Source organism: Elgaria multicarinata, chromosome 1, assembly GCF_023053635.1.
Source record: "Elgaria multicarinata webbii isolate HBS135686 ecotype San Diego chromosome 1, rElgMul1.1.pri, whole genome shotgun sequence".
Taxonomy (NCBI): Eukaryota; Metazoa; Chordata; class Lepidosauria; order Squamata; family Anguidae; genus Elgaria; species Elgaria multicarinata.
Window position 1 is genome coordinate 107925465 of NC_086171.1, and position 23906 is coordinate 107949370.

The 23906-nt window shown below is 41.0% G+C and overlaps 2 protein-coding genes across 6 annotated transcripts in view; one reads left to right on the forward strand and one right to left on the reverse strand.

The window, feature by feature from the left end:
- The window catches only part of TRMT1L (tRNA methyltransferase 1 like), a 30333-nt gene extending 29888 nt beyond the window's left edge, over window positions 1-445 (reverse strand). Inside the window, exon 1 of one of the 2 annotated variants that reach the window (XM_063134794.1) lies at window positions 203-445. In XM_063134794.1, the coding sequence (XP_062990864.1) occupies window positions 203-308 (106 nt within the window). In that variant the 5' untranslated portion in view covers window positions 309-445. Of the gene's footprint in view, window positions 1-64; window positions 111-202 lie in introns of those variants that run through there. The other variant, XM_063134801.1, reaches the window with a different exon arrangement.
- Window positions 446-960: 515 nt separating this feature from the next.
- Window positions 961-23906, forward strand: part of SWT1 (SWT1 RNA endoribonuclease homolog) — a 44390-nt gene continuing 21444 nt past the window's right edge. The window contains exons 1-11 of one of the 4 annotated variants that reach the window (XM_063134763.1): window positions 961-1041; window positions 8008-8080; window positions 9407-9453; window positions 11720-12479; window positions 13174-13236; window positions 15282-15411; window positions 15518-15616; window positions 17165-17353; window positions 19383-19476; window positions 20546-20694; window positions 21894-22072. In XM_063134763.1, the coding sequence (XP_062990833.1) occupies window positions 8024-8080; window positions 9407-9453; window positions 11720-12479; window positions 13174-13236; window positions 15282-15411; window positions 15518-15616; window positions 17165-17353; window positions 19383-19476; window positions 20546-20694; window positions 21894-22072 (1767 nt within the window). In that variant the 5' untranslated portion in view covers window positions 961-1041; window positions 8008-8023. Of the gene's footprint in view, window positions 1042-1892; window positions 1962-8007; window positions 8081-9406; window positions 9454-11719; window positions 12480-13173; window positions 13237-15281; window positions 15412-15517; window positions 15617-17164; window positions 17354-19382; window positions 19477-20545; window positions 20695-21893; window positions 22073-23906 lie in introns of those variants that run through there. The other 3 variants (XM_063134754.1, XM_063134779.1, XM_063134772.1) reach the window with 3 other exon arrangements.

Below are 23906 nucleotides of genomic sequence, written 5' to 3' on the forward strand. Positions count from 1 at the left end.
CATCCGAGTTTAATCCAGGGGACACAGAAAAAAGACGCTAGCAAAAGTTAAACGAAACCCTAACCTAGACACGTAACGTCTGAATGCGCCTTCTCATGGAAAGGCTTCTCTCGAACGGCCCTAAGAGGAGCAGAAGAAAGACCGGCCGCAAATGCAACCCCTCCCCACCGTCAAAACCTAACACCCCTGATAATTCCTTCACCTTCCTTACTGAGCTCCTCAGTTTCTACCTCCTCGCCGTCTTCCAAAGGTCCCCCCTCTTCGGGGGGCGCCGGCAACAGCAGCGGAGCCGCTTCCTCAGCCGCCATCTTCCCCACAGCAGCGAAGACGAAGGGAAACCACCACCACCACCTTCCCCTTCTCCCTTCAATCTCCCCTCCGAAAGAGAACGCGCGCAGCGCCAATGGATCGTTCCCAAACTACCAGGCTATTGTAGTAATAACACACTACAGCCGTCGTTTCGGAACGTCTCAGGTGTCGAAGAACTACGTTACCCAAGATGCAACGCGACGCCTGAAGCTACATTAGCCAATAGCCGGCGCAGGGGCAAGTCTGCTGTGACGCGGATGAGGACCGGATGGGTAAAAGGCAAAAGGTCATAGGGTTAGAAGAGTCTATTCAAAAGGCACGCCCAAGCTTTTATAAGTCTATGGGCGTCGCATTCTAAATGGAAGCCTTTTACGCATTCCTATACATTGGTGGGTAAAAGGTAGATCTCGGCGTGATTTGCGGTAGGATCGGCAAGCGTTTCTGAGTCTAAAGTGTGTAATAGCAATAACTAAAAGGCTCTTCCACCCAACCCCTAAATTAAACTGCTTGAAGGAAGAATTCTTCATGTGTCTCTATGTGTAAAAGGACTGTGAGCTCAGTTCTGGTACTGAAACAAGTTCTCGGACTCAAAGGCGCTTTGGTCCTTAATTCTGAGTCACCGTTTTGCATTTTTTCCTGCTTGGTGGACCTCGAGATTCTAGTCAAACAACAACAACAAAGTAGAACCATCGCCTGAAGTCTGCCCACCCCTGCTATACATGTTTGCTCGAAGTAAGTCCCATACAGTGTAATGGGGTACAGGACTGTAATCTAAGAATGCCTTGGAGTTAGAGCAAATTCGGGTGCATACTATGTTTTAAGGTGGATTCCTGCATTCAGCAGGGGGTTGGACTCGATGGCCTTATAGGCCCCTTCTAACTATTCTATGATTCTATAAAGATAGGAAAACCGCTGCCTTATGTCTTTGGTACCTACAGAATTGACAGTTGCTCCGTCTGGAGACAGGACGTTATCGTGGTAGCTGTAAATTGGCTATTAAATGTACGGTCATCACCTCCCAAAAAAGGTAGCCGTAAAAACGAGAATTAATTTATACTAATTGGAAGCGTTGTTATTGTGTGGAAAATGTGGTTGTTCTAAATCAAGAAAAAACGTTCTGCTAATGATCTCTGCGGTAGGAGGAAGGAAGAAATAAAACGAGCTATGTAATTTCCCCTGTATGGAGGAGTGGGGAGGGGACTGAAAGATATGCCTATACTGCTGATCAGGTATGGACCATAGGGGTCAGGTATGGACCCCTATGGTCCATAACTGATCACCCTTAATTGATCACCCCACCCCTAATTGTATGGGCCATACAATTAGGGGTGGGGTGGGGTTCCTGGGAGTTGTAGTCCATCTAGAGAGCAACCAGGCTGTGTAAAGCTGTACGTTGATTTCAATGGGACTTCTACGGAATCATGTTGATGTGTTGTAAATCTCGTACTTCGCATGCTAAGCTGGGTGTCGTTAGAAAACTACAGTACCCAACATGCAACTCGGCAAAGGTTCTCTAGTTGTTGTTTTAAAAAAACAGGCTACACTGTATTGTTGTGATGCAACAAATGGACCCGGGTTGGAGTGTAAGAAGGAGGTCAACAGGCTACAGGAGGTGGCCGCTTTTACTGGAATCGAAACCTTGAGGGAAAGAGGTCGGTGCTTGAGGGGTTTGATTGGTCTGAGGGGAGTTTCAAGGGGTGTTTTGCCGTTTCTGTTTGTCGTGGGATCTGGAGATGCTTTTACTTTACATCGAGAAACTGCTCTTTAGAGATGCGTGTCTAGATTTGTGGGAACGTGTCCCACGGTAGCTTAGAATATTCTGTCCTGAGAGTGTCTCGAGGCTGCCTTCTTCGAGCTGTGTGGGGTGGGGGATGTATGTGGAAGAGAGAAAGGGACTGATAGAGACAGCAGGTATCCATACATCCTTGGACTGGGCCAACTTCGCCTGGCATTGCTCTGTTGTCAAGTTCGTGGTGTTTGCGTGCTAAATTTGAGGAAGGAATATATTGAAGTGGATACAATGAACTGTAAAGATGTGTAGAAACGTAACATCGTCCAACTTCCCTTTTACTAGTAAACGTTGGTGACTTGGTCATTTAAATCTGATTTTACTGACGTGAGCTGTACTCATTGATCCATTTGATGGCTTGAGGTTGCTATCGGTATTTGCCTTTTGCTTTTGGGGTGCCCCTTTTTTTCAATTAAGAAGTAAAAGCTCTTCCCTTCCAGTGTGACTTTGGTCTGAGTGGCTCTGCTGCTTGACACGCATCAGCTTAACAGCGGAAGCTTTTCTTGTCAGGGAGAGGAAATGATGAAGGGGGGTGGGGGGAACCCTTCCAGGAATTTTTCTGTGTCAGACTGCAGTTAAAGTGTATAGGAGATGGGTGAGTGGTAAAACAAATGTAAACAAAGGTTGTCAACCCTTGGGATGTTGAGCAGTATTGCAGTGGAGATTTATTTTTACTCTGGGAGAAAAACTGCTGCTATCCCCAATCGGTAGTGCATATTTGTTCAATCAGCAATATATGTGTAGCTACTCTTCTCTTCTCCACATTTATCAGAGGTGGGGGTCAGGGAGTTGGGACACAGAAAAGGGGACTCATTTGCTTCTTTTGTGCAGCCCCCTTCCCCCATTGTGGGAAGGAGGCCAGCCAGGCTAAGCAGAAGGGGACTCACCACTCAAGGGGGTGTCTACCCTGGCACAGGAGAGTCCAAACACTCACCGCCTCTCATCCCCCACTCCCTGCTATCTGAAACCAGTTGACACCGCCCACATAGTTGTGAGCATTTCAAGATAGAAGAAACCTTGGAAGGCTTCTTTTCAATACATCTGAAGTAAGATATGAGGCCTCTGAGGAAGGAGAATTTTGAAACATGATGGGCAGAATTAAAAAAAATGCTTTTTTTTCAGGCACCTGGGAAATTCTCTCTCCTGTCTTGTGACACATAAGTGCCTTCCCATCTTGCTATTTCTTCTTTGTTATGGACACATTGACTTCTTTCTCTGTGTTAATCTTTCATCCCAGTTGCGCAGGGGAGTAGAGAGAATGCTATTACATCATATTTCATTAGTACTTCTTGGTTATCTATACAAAAAACGTGGCCCGTGTGACTGGCAGGAACAATGCATAGCACACCACAGTAGGAGAGAGAGAGAAAGCTTGGGAGGCATGAAGAATGATATCAGAATCTATCCTGTCTGCCTGCAATACTGAAAACTAGGCAGAGAGCTTACAGAGAACTCTCCTGACTTAAATGTGGATTGCTGGTGCAAAACAGTGGCTCAGAGAATGGAGCCAGTTGCCTCTTTCATCTGTAAGAGTTGACATAAATAGACTGTGTGGTTGAGAACAGGAATCTAGATCACAAAAGAGCCAAAGAGAACTCCGTTTTATTAATCAACTAGTGAAAAAGCCCGTCATACGACAGGTGTATTTATTTTGTTAGGACTTCTTTGAATACAATATTTTTGGTATACACTTTTCTAAGATTTTGAACCAACTTCCCCTGTTCTTTCCCATCAATAATTTTTAACTTTATGTCCTCAGACCGTCAGACTCTGGACATTTTATTTATTTATTTATTTATTTATTACATTTCTATACCGTCCAATAGCCGGAGTTCTGTGGGCAGTTCACAAAAATTAAAAACATTCAAAGTATAAAACAACAGTATAAAACCATAATATAAAATACAATATAAAAGCTCAACCAGATAAAAACAGCAGCAATGCAAAATTACAAATTTAAAACACCAAGTTAAAATTTATTTATAGACGGTTAAAATGCTGGGAGAATAAAAAGGTCTTCACCTGGCGTCTAAAAGCATATAATGTAGGTGCCAAGCGAACCTCCTTAGGGAGCTCATTCCACAGCCGGGGTGCCACAGCAGAGAAGGCCCTCCTCCTGGTAGCCACATGCCTCTCTTCCTTTGGCAGGGGCTCGCGGAGAAGGACCCCTGAGGATGACCTTAGGGTTCGGGCAGGTACATATGGGAGGAGGTGTTCCTTCAGATAGCCTGGCCCCAAGCCATTTAGGGCTTTAAATGTTAATACCAGCACTTTGCCACAATGTTAAAGTAAAAGCCATGCTAACATTTTTATAACTGGTGAGGAGGTTAGCCTTCTATCAAATTTACCCTCATGAGGCAAATTACTTACTGAGAGTGGGTTTTGGCCCGTCTGCTAGGCCGGAAGCTCCTGGCAGTTATCTTTCTTGGAAATACTCCTGAAGGTATTGTCACATCATTGTGCTCTGTAGCTAGACATACACATGCTTTATTGTGTTGGCATACAACAATGTTATGAAAAGTATTACAAATGATCGAAGGATAATTGTGTAGTATCTTGGTCCTTTGCTTGGATTGTGTCACCTTCCATCAAGTAAGCACATAATGTTATATACACTGTTATACTATTGCCCTAATATCCTTTGTGATAGATATATCAACTCAAAGACAGGGCAATTAGCTCATCACCACTCAACCAGGTTATATAATCATAGGGGATCCCAGAATGTAACACATTTCTCCTATTGGCCATATTATATTGAGTCAGGGACAGCGCAAGCTTGCTGCACCCCCCGCCATGTTGCCTGCCTCCCCCCAACCCACCTCCCGCCTGTGTTGCCCGCCACCCCCCAACCCACCTGCATCATATGTCACCTCTGCCAACTGCACATTGCCTGCCATGTGTCACTTGCCCCCACGTCAGCCCCTCTAGGTCCTGCTTGCCTTTCACTCTCAGGGCCAACAAGCGGGCAGGTGGGCTGTCTGAATTGCGGGTGGCATATCCAAAGGGCAGATGTCTGCTTCTGGGAATGGGAGAGCTGCCAGGGGGGCTTTCTGGGGCACCCAGTGCTGTCTTACTGGAACGAAGTGGTGGCTGAGGCCTTCTGGGGGCGGGGGAGCATGCAATTTGCTTCTCCTCCTGTTCTGGCACCTGAGATGGGGGATTCACTGCATCTCATGGGAAGACCAGTTTTGTACTGAATCTTTTCTTGCAAAACAGATAATGGCCTGGTTCGCGTGACCTACTTCTCCCATCACCCACAACCAACATTGGCCATGCTGGTTGGGATGGTGAAAATTGTAGTCCAAAACACCTGAAGGCCACCAGGTTGGTGAAAACATTTCCTCTCCCATTCTGCTGCATCCTCTTTGTGTCTCCTGGAAAAGATAACATAGTACTCTGAAAGACAGCATTAACTATCAGCAGAGAGTCTCCTCTTGCTCCCTGTGGAGGGGAATGTTCACCGAAAGCCTAAATGACATCAGGAAGTGTTATGACCATAACGGATTTAAAAGAAAATCCCCTAATTCCAGATCACTATTCTTCCAGTTGAGACTGTTTGTCAGTGTACCCCTCTATAAGTTAATATACTCAGATATCGTGTCTGATTATAAATACAAATTGGGCCAGTTGAAGCATTAGGAGCTTAAACTGAAAAAACACAAGGACACAAATAGTTTTCCAGCAACAATTTTTCAAAACATAAAAACATTTCGAGGGAGGGGTGGTTATATCCAGCTAGCTAAAATCTCATCCAATCCACCCTTCCATGTAAATCTTCAACTTTATTAATAACAGAACTTGAGCAGCAGACAACTAATAAATGCAAAGGATCAATGTGTAATTGTAGAAGGAGAATGAATGGAAGTTGAAACAGTTGAAATAAAATAAATGGTATGGACGAGGAGGAAAGGCAATTTAGGCTGCAGCTGAGAATGATGGAGGACTAAGCCAAAGGAAGGATTACTTCTGCTATAAGAAGAACTACCGCAAACAATATTGGACCTTCTTAGGAATAGCCAATCAATGGCCCCATTCAGATGACACCGTTAAGCAGCATGGTTAAAAGTGTCATCTGACATGCGTTTTCCCAAACCATACACACCTGTTAACCATATTGTGGTCAGCCTCACTAGCCATGTTATGCAGCATGGTTAGCAGCACTAAATTTGGTTTAAGGTGACATCTGTCATGCACCTGTGGTTAACGGGGCTAAATCATAGAGCTTTCATTATAGAGTGGGGGTATAGCATGTGGTCAAGGAAAACTTAACCAAAAAAGGGTTAACCGTGTCGTCTGCTAGCATATGTCGTTAGTGTTAACCACAGATGAACATGCTTAACCTAACCACAAAGCCCTGAGTGTTGTCTGAATGGGGCCAATAGTAGACAGTAATGCCCAATCAGTTGCTGATATATCCTTGAAGGGAAAACTAAAATGTTTCTAAATGTGCAAAGGTTAGGAGGCAACATGACACAACACAATGTCCAGTTGGGGCAGAACAGTAGTCCTACAGTTGAGGCTCTCTTCCCACCAACTGGAATGCCTTATACTGTGGTTGTACTGTGTGGTTGGATTTTGCTGTAACCCCATCCACCCTGAGAAGCCATGTCAGGCCAGGGACGAATGTGTTGTAGTTGTATCATGCAGTGCAGGTGGTCTTTGCTCAAATGTTTCCAGTATTGTGTGACACTGTGGTATACTGGACAGAGCTACAATGGAGGCTGTCGTGACTTGTACCATGTCTACTGTGATGCCTGTGGCTGTGACATTAGGGAATTCCAGACAATTGAAGGGGAGGGTTGTAGAATATTTGGAAAGAGCAGAGTGGGGGATGTCAGTTGGTGACAGTTGGCATGTAGTAGAGGTGGTGGTGGTGAAAAAGAAGGAACTCTGGAGAGAAGACACCAAAGAGAGACCTGGAGAAGAAAAGAATAGAAGAGAGCAAACAGACAAACTATCAGAAAGCACATTAAGAATTTAAAGTAGGCAAGAGAAATAATAGACTGAAAGGAACATTTTTCTGAAAGGGACTGATTGCTATCCAAATAGTGTCAGACGACTGACACCATTGCCGTGTAACCAACTACGGTTTGGGGTTGGATCATGTGTGTTAATTGTTATAATTGTAAATGGATTAAAAACAGCTAACAACACAATCAGATAAAGAAGTATTGTTCATATTGATTAGTCTTCAGTGATTCCCATTATCTGCCTCTCCTCAACCATAGATGAGGTGTGTGTGCAGTACAACACCCCCTGTGAGAGGCTCAAAAGCTCACAGTTTGATGATAGTTATGTTTTCCTCCGCTCTCCAAGTTTCAGACATGTGATTATTTTCAGAAACACCTATCTATCTGCATATTCTGATATCTACCTATTTAATCTTAACAAATATGCTGCTGTTTCTATTTTTATTCCTGGATATATCCAAACAATTGCTACATATGTTTCCCCCCTAGAACCCTGAAATGGTACCTAAGTGAGGTTCTAGTTAGACTTCTGAAAACAGTTTGGGGATGGGCTTAGAGGAATTGACAGTACTGACACAGCTTAAGTTGATTTCTGCCTGTAGAGAGCTTGGCTAAGTTAAAAGCTCGAGAATGAATCCTATATGTGTCTATTAGGGATGAAGTCTCATTGAGTTCTGTAGTACTCTGTCCCGGGTAACTCAGTATAGAATTGCAACCTTAGTATTGATTTCTGGTTGATTATTTTGTTCAATCCTATACCCACGTACCTGGGAGTAAGCTGCCCATAACTCAGTATGACTAACTTCTGAATGGACACGCATAGGATTCCTTTGTCAGTTTTTCTCCTATCTGTTCCCTTCCTCACACTTTAAATCAATCATAGGATGAGTATTATTACATTAAATTCTAACACTTCTCCCAACCCCTTTTTTTTAGGTATTGAATTTTGAACATGTCCAAAAAACATGCCAAAAAATCCAGAAAAAAGGATGAAACTTCAGATCATAAGGTAAGAAAGTGTGGATGTGAGTGTGGAACAGTATTGAAAACACGTTTGCAGTTACATAACATAAAAAAGAATGAGTAAAGTTAAATGTAAAAATAATGAGTAAAGCTAGATGAGGATATGAATGGAACATGGCCAGTCATTAACAATAGTACTCTTTATATAGTGCATTGCAAATATTCAAAACACATCTCATACATTGTCTTAGCAAATTTTGGGGTATTATGCATTCATTCCTCTGTTAACTAAAGGGGATTAAGCATCCTGGAGGGTAAACATGACATAACCAGTATGAGAATATTGGTCCATGCCTGTTAGTAGGCTTGTTGAATTCTGCACTAGCAGAAGTTTTAGAACCATCTTCAAAAGCAATCTCGTGTAAGATACAGGATTCCCCCAAAACACTAATCAAGGATGCCATTATGACTGCCCCTGCTTGCTCTGGCAGGGATCCATTCCTTTTTATTCCAGACTTAGAACAAAGGGAAGAGAAAGTGCATGTTGAACTGAGGTTGACTTCTTCTCTTTTGACTTGCAGGGTTTCTAGTTCCCACTCCTGTCTAGCTAACACTTCAGATTTCTAACTGCTTGTCTGAACATCAAGAGACTAAATACAAAAAAAAAAAAAAAGTGGAGAAAATTTTTTGTAGGGCAAGACTGATCCCCCTCTCTTTTGGGCTCCTAGTCTAAAAAAAATTGAAATACATGATGCAAGTGTTGCATTTCAGTCAATTAAGCAAAGCACATACTTATTTAGAAGTAAATCCAGCTGAGCTTTCTCCTATGGATATGTCCATAGGACTGCAGGCTTAGTTTGTTAGAACAGTTGAAAATTAGGAAGTGTTGAAGTGCCATTTGTCTAGTTCCTCTTCCTCACAGAAAAGTTAAAATTGTGATCTCTGTGACTGAGAATGAACAACTGTAAAATATGCATTTGAAGAAGAAGAAGAAGAAACTGATATAAAGCAGTTTACTAGAAATATGTCTCTGGTTTTGACCTACATTTACTTGCATTTGTTGTTTTTGGATTGTTTGTGTAAGTTATGTTTAGTTGAAGTTGTGCTTACCTTGGATATTTTAATTGTCTTTCCCATAACCTCTCTTTGTCTGTATTTACAATATTGAAATATAAGATGAACTAATTTAATTCCATTCTGATATCTTCATATTTTTCATTGCTCAAAATTTTGTAATTGTCTGAATTAATAAAATCTAACAAAAATGCTGGTCCAAACTGGAGGCAGCATTAGTGAATACTGGTGTACTGGTCCTGCTGATACAACATAGCTGCTCTGACACTGTGATGTAGTATTTTTCTTATTCTTTCAGAAGCATGAGAAGGCAGAAATTGCGAGTAAAGAGCAGCCAACTCAAAGGTAATTTGTTATTTTCCATTAAGGGGAGTCACTTGAAACTATTTATGCTTATTCTGCAAAATAACTAAATACCCAAAGTTTAAAGAATGTTTAAATAGCTACCACTCACTATTGAGAGAGAGAGATCCTCTATTTGAGTGAAACTTGTGAAGGTTTTGACTATCTTTAGCTTTTAAAGTTTGATTTCTGAAATAAATGTGAAAATGGAATTGTAGCACTTCCTAACTGCTATGACTCTTTAAATGTCTCAGACAATTAATACTGGAAGAATGAAAATATCACTGTTTGGTTCACAATTCCAGCAGTGCTTACAAAATTCCTACATGGAAAGCACTTCCAGGTAGGTATTAACATGTTTCCTGCATATAGATTGTAAGGTGTGATGGTCCTGTGTCCTTGGTGGACAAATGTTTCAGCAATGCATTGGTGGAACTAGGATAGAAAGTGATACTTCCCCTATGCCTGTAGGAGGTGCCAGGTGCAAATCCATGATGCAAGCTTATGACACGACTATAATTGATATTACTGAGCTGACATCAGAACCTTTATACCTTTAGGGTTTTAAGTGATTATACATAGAGCTGTGATGTGATTCTGAGAAGTGGAACCAATTTTGACATACTTTGGGCAGCTAGTCATCTCTTGTTGTTTTGTTTATTGCTTCAAGCCACTTTAAGGGACAATAATTGTCTGGAAAGTGGGATAAAAATACTGCAAATAAATGAATAGTATAGTTTTATTTTCTCAATTCTCTCTTTGTGTCTCTTGTCTGTAAAGACTGATTGGAGCAATTTAAGTGTTCAGTAGTGGCCACTCCAAATTCCCTTCCTCCTCCATTGTTCTTTTAGCAACTGCGATTCTCAACATCCCATAAACCTCTGAGCAGATGGGTACTTGTTACACCATTGTTGTTTTTTAAAAGTCTTTTTCTTTTAATGTACAAATATATGTATTTCGGTGTCCTTGGGGAGTCCCCCAATTATGCAGAAACCACTACCTTATTTTGGTGGCCCTGTTTGCTTCCAAGTTGATAGGCCTTGGTCACCTAGGTTTAGTATTAGGAGGAATGATGATAATATCTTCATGACTGGTGCAAGGAATACCAGCATATGTCATGTAACTGTATAGGGTTTTTAAATCAATGAGAAAATTCCAATAGTTTTTTGGGCACACAAAATTATTTTAGATTTTGAGATAACAAGCTAATATGCTCAATCGCACACACAAAAATGATTTTATGTGTGTTTTGTTTAGCAAATATCCATTGCAAAGGTATACCTCAGCCTAAAGAGGTTGTACTGTTAAAGTGTAATCCTATATACCCTATTTCTTCAATTCTAAGACATACTTTTTTCCCATATAAACATCTCTAAAAATGGGGTGCGTCTTAGAATCGCTGGTGTGTCTTAGGGTTTTTTTTTCTGTTGGTGGTACTGAAATTAGTGTGCGTCTTACAATTGATGGCGTCTTACAATTGAAGAAATACGGTATGTCTACTCAGAAGAATATCCCATTTACTCCAGAGGGACTTGCTCACAGGTAAGTGTGTCTAGGATGCTCATGCAGGATATATCATGCAGCAGATATTCCTTAGCATTTGGTTAACAGTAAAACAAGTTAATCTTCATTTCCAGGGTTTGGCCATCCCGCTGTAAGATTTTTTTTATATTTCTGGTTTTCTTACATTACTTCACTTTACTGATAATTTCACTTATACTTTTACCCTATAGATTATCGAAAGACACCTTAATTGCAAACTGTCTACATTTTTTCTTGTTTTCATTTGTAAAACTGTGACTGTTCTCCATTCATTAGATTTGTAATTGCATTTACTTTTTGCCCCGATTCAGCAAGGAAGATGATCTGAAATAGATGTGCATCTATAACTGAAATAGATGTGCATGTGACTGCACATTCCCATATACATTGTGATGCTTATCTTGATCACATTAAATTGGCTACACATGCAACTTATGGATGGGGATGTACATTCCTATCCAGAGCTACTATCTGTTGTGCTTATGTAGAGCTGGATAGGGGCCAACATCTCTACTTAAAATGAGCAAAAATCATTTAAACCATTCGAGCTGTCCGTCATGCTTTCTAGCTACACCAATGATAGGTTAATGAGAGCACTAGAACGCTTTCTTAGCTTTTTCTCCTTGAACATAACCTAGGGTTTGTTCCTTAAAAAATTGCAGTTTAGCTATAGTCTCTGCTGTCACAAATTACTTTGTAACAGTTTCTCTTTGTGATGCATCTGCAGGTTGGGTGGTAGTGCTGAAAGCATGAAAAGAAAAAGGACTCCGGATGTCAAAGATGCTTCTAAAGTCCCCCCAAAAGATTTCTTAAAAGATACACAACACATCTGTGGCACTTTAATGCCTGCTGAGGAGCGTGAAAAGATCACAATGCATTTTCAAAATCAAGTTAAACATGGTGGAAAGAGAAACCATATGGGTTTTTTAATGACCTTCCCTAACAAGGAACACTCTGGTAAAAATATGTGCAGTGAGCCTGATGTTGAAAGAAAAAAAACAGAGTCACAAGGTTTGAGGATCCTGAAGAGCAAGGAAAAGAAGAAAATAAAGACCAAAGCAGAGCACGTCAGATTAAAAGAAGTAATTGTGAAAAGTGTGCTGAATGAGTTCAAGGAAACTACAGTACCTACAGAGTGTTCTTTACACCATAAGAAAGAGACTTTGAAATTGTATGAATTCAGTAGGAAACAGAACACTTCAAAAGAGCCACATCCCACCTTTCCACCCGTTAATTTCTCAGGTCCAAAATCACACACACAGGCTTGCAGAGAAGGTACTCTTGAAAGAACCAAGCATACTTCATTAGCGCTACCTAGCAAAAATGACAAAGAGAAGAAATGCATATCCTTGTGTCACTTGACTGAACTATCCAAATGCTGGAAGTATAAACAGAAAGGACAGTCGTCTACAGATTCCATCAAGAATATTGGTAATTCCAGGACCCAGAGAAATAAATTTGAATCCATGGCATTTCATGTGAGTCAGGTAAAATAATTTAAAAAGCTTACCATGGGTGGTAGTTCTGCTTTGTGGAGCTCTAGTAATGGTGGTTTCTAATGGCTCCTTTGTGGTTATGCAGGAAGAGTAGCAAATGATGCATAGTTAAGTGGTTGCGGAGTTGTTGCTTACTCAGTGCCATCAAAGTCTGTGGTGTGCCCCCCCACCCCAGGAGCGTATACTCTAAATTTTACAGTGTAGCAACGGGGGCCTGAACAAAAGCAGTTATGTGTCCTTAGATGGGATGAGGATTAAATTAAGCCAAAGGTTTCTCAGAAGGGATGGGTTTGGGGGAAGAATTTTTAAAGAATAGAGACAGGTGACATCGCATACATGTTCAGGGAAAGAGTTCCAGCCATAAGGGGTAAAAGGAGAGAATGGACATTGTCATTCAGTTGAAAATATGGAGTAAAACCAAAGCCACAATTGTCCTGTACTAATGAAATATTGTTCTGTGTTCTCTAGAAAAGATACCCACCCACACATTTACATGCACACGTGCCAGAAGCCCCTTTAGAGGTGAATGGGCTCCTTGTACTCGTCTTCTCTCCCCTTTTGAAATTGCTTCAAGCTTCCAGTTAAATTCCAAGCTTACAATTAATAACTATTTAAACTGCTTTTCTTTAGCAGAAAACATTTGGTATGACACAGATATTGCAGTTTTTTTGTTTTGTTTTTACAGATCTCTAAAGCTTCATGTTCCTCTTCCCGTGAAGCCATTAAAGATACTCTTGTGGACCAAGAGGTTAGTGTTATATAACTTTATTGGCAGGACACATCAGCATTCCCTAACTGTAATCCTTAATTTGTACTTAGCCATATCTGTTTTTATTAGCTCTGTAAGTTGTTGGCAAGAAGCATAAGAGGTTCATCCTTTATACTAATCGCAAACTCATTATCTGGGAATAACTCCTTATGCAGGCCAAAAGGGGCACTGTCCATCCACAACAACAAGAAATCTGCAGGCTTGAGGACCCAAGGTTTGCAGAAGTACAAAAAATATTTAGGGGGGAAAAACAAGGGAGGGAAAATTAAAAAGTAGCCCAAGGACTGAGCATGTTCAATGGCCATGGAATACTTACTCAGCCTTCCCTAACCTGATGCCCTCCAAATGTTTTGTACTACAACTCCCATTAGTTGTGTTGGCTGGGGCATGATGGGAGTTGAAGTTCAAAACATCTGAAAGGCATTAGGTTGGGGAAAGGTGGCTTACTGACTGTTGGAAAACCAAGGGGATAAAAACCGGTGAGGAGGGGGAAATGGAATGGAATGTCTTTTGGAAGAGGGGCACGACTGACTGGCTAGAACCCTGAACAGGAGTGTTCTACATTGCATTGTTTTGTAGCCAGTCCCGCTTGTAAAGACACCTAATAGCAGAACCATACGTTTGTCACTACACCCATAATTTGCAGTTGTACCTATAGATCAGGGACGGGGAAGCTCTAGACTGCAGCCCAATTGCAGACCTCAACAGTGCCCCCTCTACCCAGGCTGTTCCCCCTCTACCCAGGCTGTTCCCCCAACACAGAAGTGAAGACCAGAAGGCAAACGGGGCAGTTAATCTCAGGAAAGATGACCTGCAAGTGGTATAGCTCACAACAGGAAATGCGTGCTTGTGCTCCCCAGCGACTGGCATACAAAGGCACACTTGTATTTCTTCAGCTTTGGGGGTGAAGGAGAAGTTGTATACACACATGGATCTTCGACACACTTTTGAGATTTGATGCATGTTTTATTGAGTCAATTTACAAATAGCAGTTTCAGTATAACACCAATTTACATCTGGTAGTCTTCCAGGAGGTGAATCTGATGAGTCAAGAATGATGGTCCTCTCTGAATTGATTTTCTTTTTAACCCTTGCAGCTTATGATGGCAAATTCAAGTTCTAATCTGCACAATTTTTTCAATATTCTCACCCTCCTCAGTATTGTTTAATCCTCCGCAGTTACAGCTTTAGTCAAAAGTCAGGTTTCACCATTCTCTGGTTATTGGTGGAGTAATATGTACTAACCCTTCCTTTATCAATTACCTCATATACCAAACATAAATCATATTCTGGCTTGAAACGCTGTTTCGCTCACCCATAATGGTGATGTTTTGGTCTGGTTCTTTATGGCAGTCAAGATAGCAATAGCCTGGGCTAGCACCTGGTTAGCCTTATCCGTGGTTAATGTAAATGTCGAAGTAATACTTAATTGTAGTTAAGACAGGCGAAGGCATCTGGGAATGAGGAAGGAGCATTCTTAATGCTCTTAAGGGCAGTGCAGAACGGCACCCTGATGTGGGTTATTCCTCCCACTTACATCAGAAGATAGGGCTTATGAAATTATAATCTTTGTCCCTGCCTGCTAGAGAAGAAAATGCCTTCTATTTCCAGTTGTGGCTGCTCCACTGCTATGGGACTCAGAATGAACAATGTTTTAAATGAACTTTCCTGCTTTAACGTGTGGAGATGTGCAAACAGCCAAATCTGGTTCCAGCTTCTGATGGGCTCTTAGGCAAGAGGTCTTATCTGGATCAACTTCGCCTCCCTGCTGCCTGTTTGCTTTCCCTCTTCCTCTGAGCCCACCCATGCCCCTATCCCAAGGGAAAGAGCAAGGCAAGTGGAAGCTCCTCCTCCTTTTCATTGCTCCTCTTGCTGTTCACACAGGGGAAGGGGATACAGGTAGTGATGGCAAGGAAGAGGAACAGCTGGAGTTCTGTGGATGTGGCGTAGGCCTCAGTAGGTGCCCAGTGGTGTCAACTCCTGGTGCCAACCCTGATTTCATGTTTACATTGCTATTTTCATAGATGCAGATCGTAGAAGACTTGCATGCAGCTCGTATTGACAAAAAGATGGCTTTGTCTGTAGTACAGACTTGCGGTGAGCTGACCAGAATGGAGATAGATCTTCCAGAAGATGAAACAAATATGTCTTCTAGTAAGCTGATCTGTAACCAGATGTTTTCTACTCCTTAACAGAATAATAGAAAGAATCAAATAAGTAAAGGAATAATTGAATTGCTGTCTTTCTTCTTTTGTAACAGGAATGCTTTCTGGCCTGAACACCTTGATTGTGGTTGATACTAATATAATGATCAGCCATCTAGAATACATCAAGTTTTTGAAGAATAGAGATATCCCAGGTGTGTATGGATTTAGCTGTATAGTAAGTCTTTGAAAGGTATGGATCAAATGTATCTTGCCCAAAGGCTATTCTTTCCCGACTAGCTGTTTATGTCTTAGTTCTACTTGAAGCCTGAACCCCAAATTTTCTTCTCATTCATATAGCTGATGGCTCTTGTCCTTAAACCTCTGTTTGGATTTGCTGATCGTATTTGCCTGTTGACACTTCCCAATATTTTAGTTTTTTTAGTTAGCTTTTTTAATATTAGGAATATGACCAGTGAAGGGCAACCTGACTTACCTCCTCTCATTCTATGTTTAATCTGTGCATGTTCAAACTCCTATATACTTAGAGATAGTGTGCTAGTCTGATTTCAACCAAAAGGAGTTTAATTAACCTTTGTTTTGTAGCTGTGTGCAAACAAAGTCTGTGACCTGGTTCGCACATAACAACAGTACAGGTTGAGAGCTTTAGCTTTTGGGCCTTATAGAATTGTAATGAATGAATAAGAATTGGCATTGATGCTAGCCCACCTCTATTCTGGGCTAGTGAAAGATGGATGAGTACGAAGGTCTGCAGCTCACCAGACTATGAAAACTGGCTCTGAATGTCCTTGGTGTGTTCTGCAGCCTTTTTGAGTAGTCTGCTAATGTGATGTCTAACCCCCAGACACTATAGATTAATCATGGCTTAAATAAACCACAGTTAACCTAACTAATAATTTATACACATGAGTATAAATTAAGCAATATCTTGTTTTAACTTTACTTGTTATGACAAGGTGTCTGACACAAAGATGTCTGCTATTATGCATAAAAATGCTTGTCTCTCTCTTCAGTCATGTGCATAATACTGATTTTTCCACCTATGCATAGTTGTACCTAAGGAAAAAACAGCTTTTAAAACTTTTTAGCCTAATCTCTTCCTAGCCTGTTGTTTTCCTATAGTTCCTAGAGGATACTAAACCAAGCTTGTAGTATTTAGGAAATGGCAGTTATAAAAAAAAAAAATTCTGAGGAACCTGGTTTTGAGCGGAATCGATTTGTTTAACTTTTTATTTTATAATAGGAACCAACCAAATAGCAGGAAAGGGAGGAGGGAAATACAAAGCAATGGTAACCCCCCCCCCCAAAAAGGTAGAAAAATGAAAAAAAATGGTTGAGATGTACAAAATGAATTCTACAAATAACACGATAAATCATTAAACATTGAGTGTGTTTTGGTAGTGTAAGGTCAGGTTGTGATTTGAGAATAATTGTCCAGGTAAGTCAGAACTGGTACCATCCAGTGTATAGAGTCCAAGTACATCTACGTTTTGGATTGCTGCAATTGATGGTAGTCTCTTCCATGATGGCATGTGCCGAAATCCTGGACCAAGGTGCCCATGCTGTAGACTTCCAGTGGGAAAACTCAGAGTGCTCTAGTTAAAAACCCAACTGTTCAAAATTAGCTCTCTGGCAGAAGACCCAATAATGGGTTGGATTAATTTTTCATGCAATTAAATGCAATGCAATTTTTTTGAAATATGGTGAGTTTATTACAAAATTGTAACTTTTCTCCTGTTTAGGTATTGGCAGATTTGTGCTTGTAATTCCCTGGGTGGTTTTGCAAGAATTGGACAACTTAAAGAGAGGAAAAATATTGGCAAGTGTTGGGAAAAAAGCAGTCCCTGCAGTCCACTTCATCTACATTTGCCTGAAAAACCAAGATCCAAAGTTGTGGGGACAATCCATGCAACTTGCTTCACAGAAAACACGTAAGCTGTGGCAGAACGGGGTTCTAGTAGAATTTGTTCTGTACTCAGGTTAACATAAAATTTGAGGCTTCCATTGTGGGTATAAAACCTACTTTTTTTTGGATAACAAGATATTTATATTTTCATTCCTATACAAATCTTACTCCCCTGAAACTTTTCAGCTGCAGTGCAAAGTAAATTTATTTGGAAATAAACCCCATTGAGATAAATGGAAAAAGATTCAAAGTAAAAACCTTGCTTTAGTAATTGGTATGTTGGTCATTAGAATTTTTGTGCACCCACTAGAGGTGTATGTGTGTTGTTGCTGCAGGTTTTTCAGTAGCCAAAGAAATAAGGAATTTTAAAACTGAACAGTGGTTTGCATCTTTGACAGAAGAAACAGCTGCAGTAAAAAATTCCTCTGTACATTCATGTACTCAGGTGTACATACAACTTTGGGTATCAGCCATTTTTGATAGTATTATTCACAAATGGAATTCATTTGTGGCTACTGTCAGCAAATTCCAAGAATCTATTTCTCAAAGGAAGAATGGAAGTATTCCTGGTCAGAAAACAGGAAAGATTTCTACCTCATCATGTTTCTGAATAGTAAAAAAAAAGTGACACCTGAAAGCAGTGTTAAGGCCAATTGTAATATTACATTAATTACTGTGTTGTGGAAGTGGTTTCATGCTACCAAGATAGGAAAATATCAGTGTTTTCTTGTTTAACTTTCTGACTTTGCAAATGCTGAGTGACTTTGGCTGCAATCCTTAGCTTGCTCTTTTGGGAGTAAATTCCACTGAAAACTATGATTGAGGATTGAACTGTTAGCTGGTTTACTGGGCATTTTTACACCTATTTTCTCCACATAAACCATTTTGGGCATGCAATATTGTGGAGAAAAGTACTGGATGGACCAAAAATCAACAACACCCACGCGCAACAGCCTTGAAAAATAGGTTCACAAAAGTTCCTAGCATACCAAAAAAGGTAATAAACGGTCGTAGTGTTAACAACTTTCAGGGGGGATTGATTTAAATCAAGGTAATTTAAATCAATTTAAATCTGCAAGAAAAAAGTCTGATTTAAATGTTTACGAAAAATGTAGAATTCCATTTTTTTTAAAGTAAACATCCAATTTAACTTTAAAAAATGGGTTTGATTGTTTGTTTAAAGAATCATTGATTTTTGTCCATACTGTGCAACTATCTGTTTGTTTTACATCTGTTACTGTATTTTAAATCTTTGCATTGCTGCCTGGTTTTATTTTGGGGTTTATTTATATTTTATACTGATTTTTTTAAAAACCAGTTAAATACATTGTTTTTTATCATGTTGTATTTTAGGGTTTTAATTGTTGTGAACCCCCCTTCCCCCCGAGAGCTTCAGCTATTGGGCAGTATAGAAATATGATAAATAAATAAATATTGCAGGCCCACAAATACTATTCTTACAGTTGTGGCACATCAGTGACTAGGAACAGTGCTTCCCTGCCTAGTCTCCTGGGGATGATTCTTACCATAGGATGCTGGGAAGAGTGACTGTTTTTCCCCTTCGCGCCTAGCAGATATACCTTGTAGTGATTTTTCGTTCATGCTATACTTTCAGTAAAAGCAGCCTTCTTCAACCTGGGGCGCTCCAGATGTGTTGGACTGCACCTCCTGCTGGGGCATTCTGGGAGTTGTAGTCCAACACATCTGGAGCGCCCCAGGTTGAGGAAGGCTGAGTAAAGGACTGTGCGCACATCTATGCCAGGAGATAATTCTGTGGTTTTCACCCAGGGGTTTTATCTTGGGGGAGATGAGGAGTATGATTCAGTTTTATGTGTTTCTCCTCCATTGCCCTTATTGTGGGGGAGAATAAACCAGCGAGATCCTTTTGTTTTTGTTTTGGAGCATAAGACCTGCCTAATCTTATGAGAGAGAACCCAGTATCATTTGAACATACGCTACATTTCCAGACCTACTTAAATATATTAGCTATGTTTACCAAGCAAACAAGTGACAGCCAATGAACTCCTTGTCGTCCACTTTTGCTAAATTTACAGATGGTTTCAGTGTTGAGAACAATGACGATCGTGTGTTGCAATGTTGCCTGCAGTACCAGAACCGCTTTCCTCAAGCTGAAGTAGTACTGTTGACGTAAGTTCTGTGTGTGCTGTGGAGTAACTTTCCAATTTGGGATCTAAATCTAAGTGGTAAAATAATAAGCCCACAGCCAGTTCATAGTAATTTTTTAAAGAAAGAATGCTCAATCCATCTTTCCAGATCCAAGACTTAAAAAAAAAGTTTATGACTATTTAGATCAGTGGGCTGAACTTCTTAAGGCTTCGAAACTGCTGTCTGTTCCATTGAATTCTGGATTCTAATTCTGCTTAACTGAGACGCTCCTTCTCAACACTAATTCAAGAAGTTGGCAGTCTGTTTTAGAATGGTTGGTGCAATCTTTTGTAATGTCAAAGAACAAGCAATGGCTATTTCAATGAGAAAAGCAAGTAGTCAAGCATACAAATTAAAAATGTTCAAAACAGAGTCTGGCTATGCATTATGTCTGTTCATGTAGGAAGTCTGTGGAATCTGAACTAAGTAGATGGCTTCTAACTGGATAGCCATCCATCTCTATCCCTGTAAGAGTGCAAACAAAAATGTATCCTTGGAAAATAGATTTTTGCTATTACTGCAGATGATGATGATTTACATTTATATACCGCCCCATAGCTGAAGCTCTCTGGGTGGTTTACAAAGATTAAAACATTGAACATTTAAGAAAACAGATATACAAAGTTTAAAACCTCATAAAACAGATAATATACAAAGACAATATTGATCTGGGGACAGTTAGAAAGCTCAACATATGCTGTTAAATTCCCGGGAGAAGAGAAAAGTTTTGACCTGGCACTGAAAAGATAATGTTGGCGCCAGGTGAGCCTCATCTGAGGGATTGTTCCATAATTTGGGGGCCACCGCTGAAAAGGCCCTTTCCCTTGTTGCCATCCTTTTCAAATGGCTTCAGACAAACAGAGATAAATTCATCATCTTAGATGTTGGGTAACATCCAACATAAGTCCTACTTAGAGTAAATCCATTGAAATGAATGTGACCACGTTGGATTTTTACTCATTGGCTTCCCTTTACCACAGGGGAAAGCATAATAATTCTGGTCTATTTACCTCCTCAGGAATGAAAATTAAAGTTAACTTTCTTTTCACAGGGATGATAAAAATTTATGCAACAAAGCCCTGGTGAGTGAAGTAAAGGCATTTAGTAAAGCAGACTTGGTTACTGCGGTGCAGAAGCTGACTCCAAAGACTGTAGTTATAAACCAGAACAATTCCGATGGCCGGTCACAGTCAGTAAAAGGTTAGTTTTTCTTGCGTGTTTGACTACTGTAATGGCCAGACAAGATGAATTACAAAGCAATTCTATACATATTTATTCAGAATAGTCCCCTTGAGTTTAATGGGTTCAGTGAATTAATTGAGTTCAATGTAGTTTGCTCCCAGGTCAGTAGGTATAAGATTGCTGACAAATATTAATTTGCAAATACTTTATTGACTTCTCTCTGAGAATCTTAATTACAGGAGGAAAGCTTCGAATAATCACATAATGTTAATATTCCTCTAACAAATATATTAAGCCAATTGTAACTGAAATTGGTATATGAAGAATTGAAAGCCTGGAGTTTGTTGATATACTAATGGTTTTTCCAAAATTAAAGGAGGATATTTATTTTATTTATTACATTTACATCATGCTTTATTTCCTCCAAGGAACCCAAGACAGCATACAAAATCCTCCTCTCCATTTTATCCTCACAACAACAACCCTGTGAGGTAGGTTGGGCTGAGAGTCTGTGAGTGGCCCAAAGTCACCCAGTGAGGTTCCATGGCCGAGTGGGGACCAGAACCCGGATCTCCCAGCTTCCAGTCCAGCACTCTAGCCACTACGCCACGCTGGCAGTTCTCAATTATAGAGAGCATCACTGCAAAGAATAGGAGGCAAAACTATTTACTAGGCTGGTTTAAAAGTGGAGAAAGCAGCAATGGAGTACGTGTTGGATGAAAACATGGATTTGGTTTTGATTTCAATGAAACTTTTCTTAGGGGACTTTTGCTAGGAAATAAGGTGTCAGATAGTTTAAAAAGTAGTGAATTCTGTTACTGAAGAGGTTGGATTCAGTGTGCTGTACATGCTATGGATCAGCTTACTTGGCAGTGATTTTAACTATGTGATTGCAACTGAAATAGAGCTGCTATGGTTGGGAACTGAATCAGAGCCTTCTCCCTTACTGGAGGAGGCTATCCTGAGATGGTTGATTCCTCCTATTTGCCCTACAGACAGAGCTGTTAAGCTGCTTTTGGGGGGGTCAACCCCAGCTAGTTCAGGTCCTATCACCTTCACATTAGCAGGCATTGGCAGCATGTTAGAGACTTTATAAACCCCTACATACTGAAGAAATTCCTAAAATAGGAAAGAGAGAATCTTTGAAGCAAGTAAATGGCAATGTAATTTTAAACCAAGTTTCTTAATTGTTCATTTTCTTACCTGATTTTTCTTAGCTTCAGGTAAACAAGGAGTCAATATCAATTGTGCTTGCTTAACAGAGGCAGGATCCAAGAAGAATTCCATAGACCTTCTTTCACAAATTTTTCTTGAGTCACAAAAAAGCTTGGGAGAAGTTTTATCTTCTATATTGGAAACAGAATTGAAGATGGCATATGGAGACCTGTGGACAGAGGTGATTCTAACACTGATGGAGATTCTACTTTGGTTTAAAGTTTCTAGTTCCACATGTTAAACATCCAGCCACAAGACGGCACAAGCTGTCTTGATGTCTAACTACCTGCCCACTCTCTGACTGGGTTCAGATGACACAATAGTCAACGGTTGATTAAATAGTCCACAGTAGACTAAATCGTTCACCTTTGACTATTGTGTTGTCTGTTGGAGAAACCCCCTTGCCATACTTGGTTACTTCCCCAAAATAACCTATGCAAATAATCAGCGGTGTGCAGAATTGACTATCTGCATGTTGATTATTGTGTTGTGTGGTGGGCTCTGCTGTTTATGTCCCATGTCTACAGAGTCACGAGGCAAGAGCGGCAGAAACCCTGCCTCCTCCTTGCTGCGGTGATGGCTGCAGTGAAAGATGCACTGCGGACATTACCACAGCAAAAAGTGGCGTCTCCCCCTCCCCCCCCAGAATGGTGGTCCCCCGATATGGTGAGCAGGAACCGGCGTCGGAGAGAGCAATAGCCAACCCTGGCTCTATAGCCTACTCCACAGATGACTGTTAGCATGTTGCCCAAGCATGACTTGCTAATAGTCACCCGTGGAGTGGACTATTCACACAGGGTTGGCTATTGTGTCATCCGAACACATCCTCTGGCTCACTCTGAATCAAGTGAGCCAGAAGGCAGCCTCCTCAAAGAGCTGCATCAGCTGGCGAAAGCGACTGGTGTGGCTCTTCAGAGACTGCTCAGTCTAAAATGCCTGGCTCTGAAGGAGTCCTTCTTCTGAGTCAAGCATTGACTGGAGAGGTGTCCCAGGAAATCACCTCCCCTGGGACACCTCCTAGGATACCTCTCCTTTGGAGCAGCCAGTCATCCTCGACAGAGGATGGGTGGTTGCTCTGGAGGAGGGGATCTCCTGGGACACCTCGGCAGCCAAACAATACCTGGGTCTGAGGGAGGACCTCCTCAAAGACAGGCATTTGAGTCTGAGCAGCTCTCCAGAGGCCTTACTGCTCTCTGGCTCACTCGGAGGGTATTCTTAGAGCAAGCCGGTTTTGTGAACCGCCCAGAGAGCTTCGGCTATTGGGCGGTATAAAAATGTAATAAATAAATAAATAAATAAATAAATAAATAAATAAATAAAAGCCAGATAGCTCCTCTGAAACAGCTGATAGTTATCTTCTGCCTCACTCTGAGAACATGCAATTCACTCCTCTTACTCCACCACCTCAGGTGGGGGATTAATCCCTCCTCATGAGAGGGCCAGGCCAAGAGGTTCTGCTGCCTGAGGCAAAGGACAAAACCTCACACATGGTTCATGTATAGAAACCAACTAGACATACAGTTGAAATTTACTTCAACACTGGTTATGGGACAGTGTCCTCCATTGCACCTGAGGGCAACATCTAGCTTAGGGAGTTTTGGGTAGGCTACAAAGCACACTTAGAGCTCTGTCCTCCTACGTCTGGCCAGTGAACTGCTCCACTTTGTGACTGTTTGTTGCCCCCTCAAACAAATGCTGCAGTGCAGCAGTGGTGGCACCAGGAGGTGTCATGTGGTTAGAGCAATGCATATGAGATGTCTCCTAGAATATGTCAGGTCAGGAGGAATGGCTGGGGGCGGTTGGGCATACTTGTAGCCTTAAATTGAAGCGGAGAATCTCAGGAAGCTGAATTCTGCACTCAGTGCCATATTTTGTGCTTTTTCAGTGGTCCCATGGTATGGAGGCACACAGACAGTTCTGGCTGCATGATGCTTCTGTCTTGTGTTCATAACTTCAGATCAATAGATTTCATAATGCTACATAATACAATGTCTGTGCCAATGTTGACCATTTTC